Source organism: Myxine glutinosa, chromosome 13 (assembly GCF_964187855.1).
Source record: "Myxine glutinosa chromosome 13, kmMyxGlut1.1, whole genome shotgun sequence".
NCBI lineage: Eukaryota > Metazoa > Chordata > Myxini > Myxiniformes > Myxinidae > Myxine > Myxine glutinosa.
Genome location: NC_136273.1, coordinates 48,739,147 through 48,753,212, shown reverse-complemented (window position 1 = coordinate 48,753,212; position 14,066 = coordinate 48,739,147). Strand labels below are relative to the sequence as shown.

General features: G+C 44.4%; 1 protein-coding gene across 1 annotated transcript in view; it reads right to left on the bottom strand.

Annotated features, from left to right (window-relative positions):
- The window catches only part of LOC144888671 (uncharacterized), a 43,743-nt gene that overhangs the window by 13,346 nt on the left and 16,331 nt on the right, over window positions 1-14,066 (bottom strand). Inside the window, exon 4 of the mRNA XM_078767430.1 lies at window positions 13,608-13,746. Within this exon, the coding sequence (XP_078623556.1) occupies window positions 13,608-13,746 (139 nt within the window). The remainder of the gene's footprint in view (window positions 1-13,607; window positions 13,747-14,066) is intronic.

Below are 14,066 nucleotides of genomic sequence, written 5' to 3'. Positions count from 1 at the left end.
GTTGTTTTAAAAGACGCAGCGAAGCAGTTAAGCACCTCCCACACCTTTAAAGTAGGCGAACATGAATATAGAATCTTCATGGCGACCGAGACCTTGATCTGCTACGGATGTGGAGCAGACGGACACACTAAGCAGTATTGCCCAGACACCAAGAAGACGTACGCCACAGCAGCTGGGTCGGCCCCCCCTGTGACTGATGCAGTGCCCCCCGTTCATGAGCCTGGTGGAGTACAGACATCCACACCAGAAGACCAGGGTGTGGCAAGCGGTGGCGGTGTTGCTGAGGTTAGTGCAGCAGGGGAGCACCCAGTCGATGTGGACAAGAGGCTGCAACCTCAAGATAATATGGTTTTTGAGGAGGTATTGATGAAAGGCACCGAGGCAAAGAAGAACCTAAAACGTACCTTTTTGAGCGCCGAGGTGGAAGACAAAGGTAGCAAAGTGATACTCGTACAAACAAACAGTATCTCAGACTATCCTGATGATTCTCGGCAAGCTGGGCAGGGTGGTGACGAAACAGAGGAGAGTAGGACTTCACCCCTTGCTCTTGTTGAAGAAAATCAATGCACCAGTATTGGTTGTGATGATGGGACCATTGTCCCTTGTGACAACGAGCAGTCCCAGGTCCTGAGTGACAACGGTTGATGCTCACATCCGGTTGAAATGACCAAGGATGATGGTCCAAGCAGACCTATAATAGGCAGCAGTGGTGGCACAGATGTGCCCCTGGTGATGACACAGAAGGTGTGCCAGCTCCTGACACACAACAAAGGAGTTTCAACGTTGATGTGGTTAGGGAGCTGGATGAGGAAGCTCAAAGCCTTGTGTCTGTGAATGATCATCAGGGAGAAGAAGAGATGGAAGCAACAAAGGAAAACGTCATCAGTTTCCTAAACGAGACGTTTAGGCAACGCTACGTTGTGATCAAAGACCATTTTCCCGATGTGAAAACTTTCATCAGGGCTGCAAGACCCCTCCTGCAAAGAAATGACCCAATGGAAATCTCGGAGGCCCAATTTCAGCGTCTTCGGAAAGCGGTCACAAAGGCGAATAAGGAATTGCAGGCGGAGGGTGAGTTACCTTTGTAAATGGCTTTGCGAGAGATATGTATCGCATCCCTGAATATCAATGGGGGTTGTACCCCCTTACGAAAAATTCAGACAATTCAGGCGATGGAGAGGGTGAAAGCCGACATCATCCTGATACAGGAGACTCATGCTACGAACACCCTGGTTGCTGAATGGGGAAAACTTTATCGAGGGCAGTGGTGGCTGAGTGGTTTTACCACACCCAAAGCTGGTGTTGCCATCGCCTTGAGTGATAGAATCCCTGCTCGGAAGATTGTCTTTAAGGAAATTTATAAGGGACATCTGATAGCGGTTGATTTCTATTGCAACACGCAAAGGATCATCATTGTAAACGTATATGCACCGAGTGAGCCCATGGAAAGAAGAGTGTTCTTTTCCACTCTGCATGACTTTGTAAAAGGACTGGATACAACTACTTTCATCTGTATTGCTGGTGATTTCAATTGCACTATCAATCCTTCCGTAGACAGGACCGGTCATGAACCCCATCCGGCTTCTACGAGGATTTTGGAGAACATCATCAAAAATCAGCATTTGAAAGATGTTTGGAGGTTGCAACACCCAACTTCACGGTGCTATATGTGGTGCAGATGCCATGATGGGAGGATATCAATGGCAAGGCTAGACAGATTCTACGTGAATAAGCCAATGCTAAATGTGATGGCCACAACCCAGATACTCCCAACTGGTTTCACAGACCATTACCTGGTTTCAATGGGTTTTAATTTGCCTCTGGCCTCAGGTGGTAGTGCGTATTGGTCACTGAATACCCACCTGCTGAATGATATGAGATTCAAAGAGGCTTTTCGAGCCGTGTGGGAAAGAATTCGGTCCTACAAATTTGAGCATGCTAACCTTCGACTGTGGTGGGACCTCGCAAAGGGTCAGGTCAAATCGTTCTGTCAACAATATAGTCTTTATGCCACTAAATTGCAAAATCTCTCGATTGATTCATTAAAGGCTGAAATTGCAGCCCTGGAGGAGAACATTAATACGGCTGGGAAAGACACTACAGGTGACCGGCTGCTATGGACTAAAAAGGCAATGTTGACTGAATTGGTACGTCAGCGAGCAATGGGCACCCTGGTACGCATGAGAATGAGTTATTTAACGTTGGATATGCCAAATAAGGCCTTGTTTGGTTTGGAGAACTCTGTCAAAAAATCACAACAGATTCACGGGCTACGTGCTGCTAATGGGTCAATAGTGACCTCCCAACAGGAGATTAAGTCTGTTTTGAAGGGTTTTTATACAAACTTGTACTCCCCCCAGAGCATAAGTAATGAGACCTTGCAGGAGCTGACTACTGGGCTTCCAAGACTTGAGGAAGACCAGCAACGCACATTGAACATGTCAGTTTCGGCTGCTGAACTTGAAACTGCTATGCGGAGCTTGAAGGATGGTAAAGCCTCTGGGATTGATGGTTTGCCCGGAGAGTTCTGTAAGACTTTTTGGAAACTTGTGGGACCTGACCTGCTTGAGGTATTTGATGAATGCCTTCATGTTGGAGAGCTTCCCCTGTCCTGCAGAAGAGCAGTCATGTGCCTGTTGCCAAAGGCTGGGGACACTCAACTAGTCGAGAACTGGCGGCCTGTCTCATTGCTGTGTGCGGATTACAAGCTTTTGTCGAAGGTTTTAGCAAACCGTTTGGGAACTGTGAACAGCTCTATTGTGCACCCTGACCAGACCTACTGTGTACCAGGAAGGTCAATTTATGACAATATTTTTCTGATAAGGGATATTATTTCTTGTAATAAGTACTTGCGTGCCAGTTTTGGGTTGTTGTTTCTTGACCAAACAAAGGCTTTTGATCGTGTTGATCATACATATTTGTTTTCTCTTCTGGAGCGGATGGGTTTTGGCGAAACTTTCATTTCCTATGTTAAGCTGTTATACACTAACACCTTCTGCATGATGAAAGTAAACAACAGTTTATGTCCCCCTTTTCCTTTCCGTCGGGGTATCCGTCAAGGTTGTCCCCTTTCTGGACTTCTGTATATAATTGCCCTTGAACCACTCTTAGCATCCATCAGGCAGCGAATAACTCAGGATGTGGGAGCCGTTTTTGGTTCAAGATTTGTGGTCACAGCTTATGCTGATGATGTATGTGTTCTGATTAAGGGCCCAAGTTGTGTTGCTGCGGTGCAGCGTTGTTTTAAAGACTACTCTGTGGCCTCTTCCGCCGAAGTAAATTGGGGCAAGAGTGTAGCCTTATGGTGCGGTTCAGATAACCTTTCTTTAACACTGCCACCGTCACTCCCACATAATTTAGAGTGGAAAACAGATCGGGTCAAATATCTTGGTGTCTATCTCGGCAACCAGGAAGTAGAAACGAAGAACTGGGAAGGAATGATTGAACAAATTACACACCGGTTGAAACGATGGGAAGGACTGCTGCGATCTCTTTCTTATAAAGGCCGCACTCTTGTTATAAATAACTTGATAGCAGCAAGATTATGGCAGAAACTAATTGCCTTGCAGCCACCCAAGGAGTTGATACCAGCCATCCAGCGGGTCTTGGTTAATTTCTTTTGGAATGGATACCACTGGCTTCGGCCGCAAATACTGTACCATCCTCGGAAGGAGGGTGGACATGGAATTGTGGATGTGTCCACCCGGCTTATGGCTTTTCGCCTACAGTCTGTGCAACGTCTGTTGTATGCTGAAGAGCTGCCCTGGCGCTCATTTGCGTTTTTCTTGTTGCAACAAGCGGGAGGCCTGTGTTATGATAGGCACTTGTTCCTGGTGAACCTTGACCGTGTCAGCTTAGTTTCAATCCCAACTTTTTATCAGGGTTTGCTGAGAGTTTGGAAAAGTTTTGGGGTTCATCGTTGCCTTGAGGCTTATAATTGCCGGATGTTTATCCAAGAGCCTATTTTCTATAACGGGTTTTTTCCATGCATTCCTCATAGTCCGACTTTGATTAGGAAATTTACTCAAGGAGGAATTGGCAAAGTTTGTGACCTGAGGGATACATCTGGGACAAAATGGATGTCTGCTGGCAGGGTGGCGGCCATTCTTGGTTTAAGATCTGTGCGTATTGTCAGCCAAATTATACGCATCGTCAAGAGGAAGTTTAAGGAGTTAAATATTGGCTGGGAAGGTATAAACAATGTCGAGGATTTTTGGCTGTCTTTCCCTGAAATTAAGGTGCTCCCAGCTCTCCAGTCGAATGGTGAACTTGTATCTCATTTTCATTTGGTAACAAAGGCGGGTATTCACAAGCTCCTTCGAGAAAACCAAGCACCACCCTTCTCCGGAGTGGCGAGAGTGGCCTTGTGGTCAGAAAGGTTAGGGCCAGGGTCTCCTGCCACGCCACTGTGGCCTAATATGTACAAACTACCTCTTTACGGGTTCCTCGCAGATATCCAGTGGAGATTAGCACATTGGGCTCTCCCTACGAACACCTTTGTTCATCACCTTGACAGCTCAGTGCCAGTAGCATGCCCCTTCTGTGTACAGAAGGAGGATCTCTTTCATGCCTATGTGAAATGCGAAAGACTAATACCTCTTTTCTCGATTCTCACACACCTTTTTGATCAGTTGTCTTTTCCTTTTACTTCACATTCTTTTATTTTTGGTGTATCTTTCAGACCCTCCTGCAAGGACTCTGGTGTTCTCCTAAACTTCTTAGCTGCTGTAGCAAAATATTCAAGATATAAATCAAGGAAAATTAAAATTGATAATGGGCATGGGTTTGATGTTGTTCCTATGTTTAAAGGGCTGGTGTCTGCAAGAATAAGGTTAGAGTTTGATTAATATGTGGCGAATGAAAATGTCAAACTCTTTGAGTGCAAATGGTGTATTAATGAAGCCTTATGTGTTGTGAATGAATCGAATTTGTACTTTTCTTTTTAACATTAAGAACTGTTGCTTTTATTTTATTTTTTCTCTCCTGTAAAAATGTAACTTGACCTGGTGTGTTTTTTTGTGAAATAAATGGTGTTGCAAATTCAATTCTCTCTCTCTCTCTCTCTCCCGCCCCCTGCTGGTCGTTGGTGAGTCGTGCGTGGGTGTGGCAATCATGGCTGCTGTGTGTGAGGAGCTGTGAGTACTGTGCTGTGTTGGCGTCTTTCCCATCCTCCATTTCACTCCATTTGTGTCCTTGTACGTGTTTGTGAAGTTTTCCCCGTGTTTCCTTTCTTTGTTGAGACAGGAGAGAGAAAGAGAGCGCACATGGTAAGTGATTAGCAGGCCTGTTCAGGACCCCCTGGTTTGGGCCTGCTCTTCCATTTGCTGTGTTTATACGTTTAGCCTTTTCTTGGCTAAATACTTCACCCATATTATTACTTTTCCTTTTCCTCCACTTGCTAGTTTTGCTTGTGGCAGGTTTGTTTTCGTTTTTTCAATTTACTTCATTTGTTAATTTTACACTATGGCAAACGTACGTTTGCACAATAGTGTGTACGAGGCACTTACTCCAAAGAACGGGGTCATAGTTTGTCCGCCGGACGGAGTTAGTGTTGACGACGTTGTAATGGGTTTCGGAGAACAAATTGGGCTCGAAAACATTCTCGCAGCGTCGAAAATGAATCAACGTGTCGTGCTCTTCCTGTCCGAAGAGCGATACGTTGCTCAGACAGTCGAAACCGGCTTGTCTGTCGCACCGGATCTTTTTCTTACTGTGTGTCCTTTGGACACACCTGCCGTCAAAATTATTATTTCGAATTTACCACCTTTCTTTAAAAGCGAGGAGATTACCTGTGCTTTAAACCGTTTTGGGATGGTCGTGTCACGGATCTCAATGATCCCCTTACGTTTGCGTTCTGGCGCTTCGGTTAGACACATCATGTCTTTCCGGCGTCACTGTTATATTGTTTTAAAGAACAATGCACAATCGCTTAGTGCTGCTGTGACTTTGAAGCACAAAGATCGCAGCTACCAAATTTACATCGCTACTGAGGCAATGACGTGCTTTATTTGTGGCGAGCACGGACATTTAAAGAACGCTTGTCCGAAACCAAATATTCCCGGTGACGAATCTCAACGTGTGGAATCCAACCGGGAATCTCAACACCTGGAACCCAAACCAAGCACCAGTGGTACATCTAGAGTCGCGGAGCCCAAGCCAGACACGAGTGGCACATCTAGAGCGGAGTGTACAGACGCCTCCCATAATCAGCCCTGCGGTGCGAGTGCAGAACTAAAGGGACCTCAAGCGGATGACGAGGGTTTTATCACCGTTCAATCTCGGAGAAACAAGCGCCCAAACGTCAATGGTCACGATGTAACGGTGAGCGTTCCGAAAAAACTGGCGGCGTCGGGCAAACTAAATGGCTCCCATTTGGAAGCAGCTGCCCCGTTTGCTGCCGTGGAAACGGAAAACAGATTTGCCGTGTTAGCTACGGAGGATAATAATAATGCACCTGATAACGAGCAAGACAAACACGAGCACGAACAAGAAGGTGGTGTCGTGCCCCAAGAGGTACAAGGAGGTGATGTTGTGCCCCAAGAGGTACAAGGAGGTAGTGTCATGCCCAAAGAGGTACAAGGAGGTAGTGTTGTGCCCCAAGAGGTACAAGGAGGTAGCGTCGTGTTCCAAGAGGTAGCTGTGACTACCCCTGTGGTTGCCGATACTACAACCATGGACGTCAGCAATGAACCTGTTTTGGTCCCTCTCCCTGCTAAGGGTGAAGTGTCTGAGATGTCTGCGCCACAGACAACCCCGTACATGATGGAAGCAGAGAGTGTATGTTCTGTTTCGGAAATAGTTTTTCCCCTCCTGGCAGAAATGGAAATACCTGCTCCACCGGGGGAGCACGGTACTAATGTAGATCCCCAATTAAACTACGACTCTGATGGCGCGTCGTCGCTTGCCTCTGGTGGTAGCACCGAGGTCTGGAATGATCCAGGCTTATCCCAGGAACCGGAGAGTGGTCCGACTGTGCCCCCCCAGGAGATCCTAAAGTTTTTACATCACACCTTCCGTAAGAGAAATGTTAAAATTCAGGATTCCTTCCCTGATCTGCACAGTTTTATCATCTCCGCAAAGCGACTGCTCCTTCAGTCCGAGCAGTTTGGTTTGACTGAACCACAAATGTTTCGTCTCAGGAAATGGGTTCTGAAAGCAAGGAAGCACCTGCAGGCATATCATGACCCAATTGACTGATACCCTTCCCCAAATTCCACACTATGGCTTTTTCTATAGCCACTTTAAACATAAACGGAGGATGCTCGTATTTACGAAAAGCTGAAGTTAAGGAGCTTGTTTTGCAGAACCACATCGATATCTTACTCTTACAAGAAACCAGATGTAGTTCCTCCTGTATGAGTGAATGGGAAAGAATAATGAAAGGAAGGTGGTTCTTCAGTAGCTTAGAGTGTCCTCGGGCTGGGGTAGCCATCTATTTGCATCCTTCTCTCTGTAATCTCATTGTTGATTTTAATGAAATAATTAAAGGGTACTTAATCTCTCTCACTTTCACCCTTAATGGTTTTAAACACACAATAGTGAACGTCTATGCACCCAGTGACAGCACGGATATAATTGCTTTTTACACACAGTTAGAAACCTCCCTTGCACATTTTGATTTTAATGGATTTGTTTGTTTAGGAGGGGACTTTAACTGTACGATGGACTCTACCATTGATCGCAATGGGAATGAGCCTCATCCAGAAAGTATTGTGCCTCTGACTAGGACTTTGACAACCTTCTCCCTTGTTGACATCTGGAGAACTCGAAATCCATCCACACGCCAGTATACATGGTGTCGGTGTTTAAATGGCCGTCTGTCCCTCGCAAGGTTAGACCGGTTTTATATTAATAGTGATTTTTTAAATATTGTGACCCATACTGCTATTGTCCCGAGTGGTTTCTCAGATCACCACATGGTTGTGTTTCGCACTTTCTCCCCGATTTGTAATCGTGGTGCTGTCTATTGGACATTCAATGTTAGTCTTCTGGAAGACAAATGTTTTATTGATGCTTTTAACATCTTCTGGGAGACCTTACTCCTGCGGAAAGCTTCCTTCCCTCTCCTCGGACAGTGGTGGGACAATGCAAAAGTCCAGATAAAAATGTTTTGCCAGCAGTATGGGTCCTTTCATACCAAGAATGATGTTGCTCTTCAATCTCTGCTTACCAAGGAGATTTTAACTTTACAATCTAACCTCTCAGCTTCTAATGCTGAACGGACTAATCTTTTGTTGGCTAAGAAAAAGGCCGTTCTTGCTGAATTGTGTGTAAAGCGAGCGAGAGGAGCTTTGGTCCGGCTCCGAATGGAAAATTTGTGTTTTCTCGATACCACTTCCAAGTTCTTCTTTGGATTGGAAACCCGAACCAAATGAAGCCAGCAACTAACCTCGCTTCGGACAAAAGAAGGGAGAGTGACATACGATCAAAAATGTATCAGAGGTTCCGCCAAGGAATATTTCTCTGACTTGTACCGTGCCAAGAACATTGATCATGGAATGATTGACTCTCTGGTTACCTCTTTGCCCACCTTGTCCGAAATGGCACGCCAACAGTTGGATGTGGAAGTTGCTTCGGAAGAACTTTTTTCCGCATTGCAAACTTTACCCACTGGCAAGGCGTCAGGCTTAGATGGGATCCCAATGGAACTCTACCGGGCCTTCTGGAACCTTTTGGGTCCTGAACTACTTGGTCTTTTAAACGACAGCTTGCGATCTGGCTCGCTACCCCTCAGTTGTCGCAGGGCTGTACTTGCCCTCATTCCCAAGAAAGGAGACCTTCAGAACTTGAAAAATTGGCGTCCAATCTCGTTACTTTGTACTGACTATAAAATATTTGCCAAAGCTCTTGCAAACCGCCTCAAGCTGGTGATTGGGGAGATTGTACACCCCGACCAATCCTACTGCATTCCCAAAAGGACTATACATGATAGTATTTTTATCGTTCGCGACATTATCGATATTTGTACCATTGAACAAAGGAATGTTGGTTTGGTTTTCCTCGACCAGGAAAAAGCTTTTGATGCAATTGATCATTTTTATCTCTTCTCTGTTTTACGTGGCTTTGGTATCGGGGAATTTTTTTATCTCTTACACTAAATTATTGTATAATAATACTTTTAGCTTGTTAAAAGTAAATAATATTTTATGCCAGCCATTCTCTGTTTGTAGAGGAATTCGCCAAGGGTGCCCCTTGTCTGGTCTTTTGTACTCCCTTTCAGTTGAGCCTCTGCTTATTCGATTGCGTGCGCGCCTTCTTGGTTTCGCCCCCCTTCCAGCAGTAAACCCGGTCAAGACAATTGCCTACGCAGATGACCTGTGCGTAATTGTTCGCTCTGATGAAGATGTTTCTTCCTTGGTTCATTGTGTCAAGGAGTTTAGCTCAGCAAGCTCTGCAAAAATCAACTGGCTCAAGAGCAATGCTCTCTACTTGGGTCCGCCAAGTGACGCCCCTCCTCCAACCTTGCCCGGCCAGCTTGTGTGGGCACGAGACGGGATACACTATCTCGGGGTCTCTCTTGGCACTCCGGACTTCGTCTCGAAGAACTGGGAAACACTTATAACTAAAACTGAGCAGCGGCTTCTAAATTGGAAAGGTTTACTGAATCAGCTCTCTTATCGGGGTCGCACCCTGATAATAAACAATCTTGCGGCATCAATGCTGTGGCATAAGCTTAAGGCACTACAAGCCCCAGCTTTTATTCTCAAAAAACTCTCAAGTGTTTTCATTGACTTTTTTTGGGGGGGGGGAAACACTGGCTCCGGTCAGGCGTGCTAAGCCTGCCCGTTGCTGAAGGTGGACAGGGGTTGGTCGATGTCAACAGTAAGGTGATGGCTTTTCGCCTCCTCTCACTACGCCGGCTCTTGTACACGGATGTCCCGTGGAAAGCTGGAAAGCTTTTGCTCACTGCCTACTTAGGCAAGCCGGGAAACTTGGTTTTGACCAGCAACTCTTTCTCATCAACATCAAGAACATTGACTTAACTTTGGTCCCCCTATTCTACAGGAGCATGCTGGAAGCATGGCAGGCGATTCAATTTCAGCGTGATGCATGTGATTATTCCCTCCCAATGTTTTTAAATGAGCCAGTCTTTTTAAACCCAGTTTTTAAAGGGGTCTGTAGTGACCGATCTTTTATGCAAAAATTCATTGATATTGATTGCACTAAGGTCAAAAACCTTCGAGACCCTTTTCTCCATAAATGGAAGTCAGCAGCTGACGTTGCTGTGGCTACTGGTGTTCGTTCTATCAGAGTCATTGGGAGGATCTTCTCTCTGATTTTACGCCTTTTTAAACAAACCGGGCTAAAATGGGACCCACTGGTGGAAGCTAACCCCTCTTTGTCACAATGCCCCTTTCCAAAACTTTTAATCTCTTTCCAAGGTCTTATTCCTTTTAATACAATGGAGAAATCCTCTGTTTATTCCATGTGTGTTGGAATTCTTGTTCCCTGTAAACCGACAGAACCTCAAACACACTGGAGACCTCTGCTCCAAATTGGCGCTGCCGCAACAATCAAATGGCTCACCATGTATAGGGCACCCATTGTCAAACGCACTGGGGACCTGCAATGGCGACTGGCACATTATATTTTATCTTCAAACGTTTTATCTCACCGCATATGCCCTGACAACTCGGAAATGTGTCCCTTCTGTGATGTCCCTGAAACTGTTTTTCATGCTTTTATTGAATGTACGAGGTCAGCTCCTATTTTTTCAGTTTTATCACGTGTGATTGAAGGGCTGGGCTTGGTTTTCACACATTGTGTTTTGATATTTGGCTTTAATTTTTCTTACCGGTGTAAAGAAGAATGTATTTTAGCCAACTATCTGTTTGCGGAGGAAAACTTGCTATTTATTTATCAAGAAAGCACAAAATGCAAACCATTCGTGCACCACTTTTATCTGATGATGATTTTTTATGATTTTCAAAGGTCTAGTTACGTCTCGTTTACATCTGGAGCTTGAATTCATTGAATGTACGCTCTTCTCACAGCGATGGTGCGTGAAGGAATCCCTTTGCAGCTTGGTTGATGGTGTCCTCCAAGTTCATTTGTAAATTCTAGTCCTTGCCCTCATGTAACCCCCATCCTTATTTATATGAAATGTGTCGTATGACTTTTCATCATGTACACTGACTTCCCAGTAATAAAGAGGAATGAAATGTCTCTCTCTCTCTCTCTCTCTCTCTCTCTCTCTCCCTCTCTCTCTCTCTCTGTCTTTCTCTTTCTCTCTTTCTCTCTCTCTCTTTCTTTCTCTCTCTTTCTCTCTTCTCTCTTTCTTTCTCTCTCTTTCTCTTTCTCTCTCTTTCTCTTTCTCTTTCTCTTTCTCTTTCTCTTCTTTCTCTCTTTCTCTCTTTCTCCTCGCACTGGTGATGGCCCAATTGTTTGTGAGCCAAGCCTCTGTTTCCCAAATTTAGAGGTCACCCCCACTGTAATGAATTCTGGTACAATAATAAAATATTTACCAAAAATACGTTTTGGATCTGCAGGTCTGGAAAATTGTGCAATATACCAGGCCTGCGTCAAAGCAATCCGGCCCTCCTTAGGAACTTGGCAGTCAAGGAAGTGGCACAATTGCTTGCCTACAGAATACCCCTTCCAACCTAACTGGAAAGCCTATTATCACATACTTATTCCAAAGAAAACTGCCGACCTGTCGTGGAGGTTGGCACATTGGGTATTACCCACCAATAAGCTCTTGCATGTTTTTTCTTCTGAAATATCTGACCATTGTCCTTCTGTGGTGCTCTTGAGACCGTGTCACATGCTTATGTTGAATGTGCACGCTTGATTCCTTTATTTGGTTTGCTGCATGAAATGTGCATGAAGCTTTCTTTAAACTTTACTTTGAATTCTTTCATTTTTTGCTTTGCCTCAAACACACACCAAATAGAAGTGGCCCAAGCGAACTTTCTCGTTGCCATGGCAAAGAAAGCAATATATCGCACGAGGAAAATGCAAATTGAAAATCCTACAAGATGTACAGATAACCTCCCGGCCTGTTTTAAAGGACTTGTTTTTGCCCGGATTAAAACAGAATTTTGTTTCTATACATATATGGATAAAGTATTGATCTTCAAAAGTATATGGGCATTGAATAATGCGCTTTGCTCTGTGCAAAATGGTGTGCTGATCACAGATTGATCACTCCTCGAGCATGATATGATTTCTTTGTGAGGAGCAAAACACTTTATTTATTTTTTTCCTGTTCCCTTTCTTGATGTACTAATGGTCTTCATGTAAATGTTCCCTTTAAAATGGTTTTGCTTGTTTTTTTTACCTCTGATTTGTGAAATGCTTTGTGAAATGGTTGTATTTATGCGTTTTACAAAATATACTTTTTGATATTTTTGTAATAAAAGGATGTAAAAGTCTTTCTCTCTTTCTCTCTTTCTCTTTCTCTTTCTCTTTCTCTCTCTTTCTCTCTCTTTCTCTCTCTTTCTCTCTCTTTCTCTCTCTTTCTTTCTCTTTCTTTCTCTTTCTCTCTCTTTCTCTCTCTTTCTCTCTCTTTCTCTCTCTTTCTCTCTCTTTCTCTCTCTTTCTCTCTCTTTCTCTCTCTTTCTCTTTCTCTCTCTCTCTTTCTCTTTCTCTCTTTCTTTCTCTCTCTTTCTCTTTCTCTTTCTCTCTCTTTCTCTCTCTTTCTCTCTCTTTCTCTCTCTTTCTCTCTCTTTGTGATTTCTTTGTGAGGAGCAAAACACTTTATTATTTTTTTTCCTGTTCCCTTTCTTGATGTACTAATGGTCTTCATGTAAATGTTCCCTTTAAAATGGTTTTGCTTGTTTTTTTACCTCTGATTTGTGAAATGCTTTGTGAAATGGTTGTATTTATACGTTTTACAAAATATACTTTTTGATATTTTTGTAATAAAAGGATGTAAAAGTCAAAGTCTCTTTCTCTCTCTTTCTCTCTATTTCTCTCTCTTTCTCTCTTTCTCACACACACACTGGGTGGAAGGTGGATGCATCCTTCTCTCTGATCCCGGTGGTGCTGGCTTCGTGATGGCTATGCTCCATGGCGTGTGTGCCTGAGAAACCTCAGTGCTTTGTGGGACGGCGGAGGAGAGAGTTTTGGCTCCCTCTTTTGCTTTGCTGGCTGGCAGTGGCACGAGTTCACTCCATTGTGCTTTTCCTGCGCAGGGACTCGGGGATCTGTTCGGCGGCCGGCGGTGTTCGGGTACCACTTGAGGAGACCAGAGTGGAGTAGCAGGCAAACACACCACACACATTTTTACTTTAGTTTATTTCTCCCTGTGTCTGTATTTAAGTCCGCATGGAGGGTCCCTCGGTTAGGAATTTAGGTTACGTGCATTCATTTTCGTTGCCTGCATTGTTTTATTAAATCCTTTATTTGTTGAATTTCAATTCCTTGTCTTGTCCGTTTATTTGTTGTGGGAATCGGATAACCCCTGTGCCGCGTCCGTCCATTACAGGTAAGCTCTCGCTGCCCTTCACTACCCCCGGTGCGTGCTGAAGAGATAACACCGCCATAGTTTATGCCTTGGAGTTAAAGCTCGGTTGGCCATCCGTCACCCAGGGGTGTTAATCCTGGGGACGCTACAATATGTTTGGCTGTGACTGTCCATCTTGGCATGAGGTGTGCCCTCTTACCTTTTTGGACCCACAGTTGTGCAACCCCACGCTGTGGTTGCACATATGGGCAACACCACAAACACTTCCCTCCATACTTTCTTCTGCTGAGTGTTCTGAGTATTTTGGATGAATGGGCAGCACAGGCGAAGCATAACATCTGCAGAGGAGAACATTGTGCTTTCAATGGTTTCTCTCCAAAATGCCTCTCATAGCCATCAAAAAGCAATAGAGCAGCAGCCATGATCTTTTCCAAAAGTAAAATACATTGTATATATTGCATCCTATTTGGATAATGTTTACATTGTATACTACTATCCAGGATACAGTGCATCCTATTTGGCTATTGTTTGACTTCTAGAGACAGTTGATGTGCAGGAACTGGTTATGTAATGATTCTGAAAGTTGAAATAAGCAACATTTTGAACTCCACTATACTTCATCCAACCATAGTTTTCAACATGCTCTACTTTCCATGAA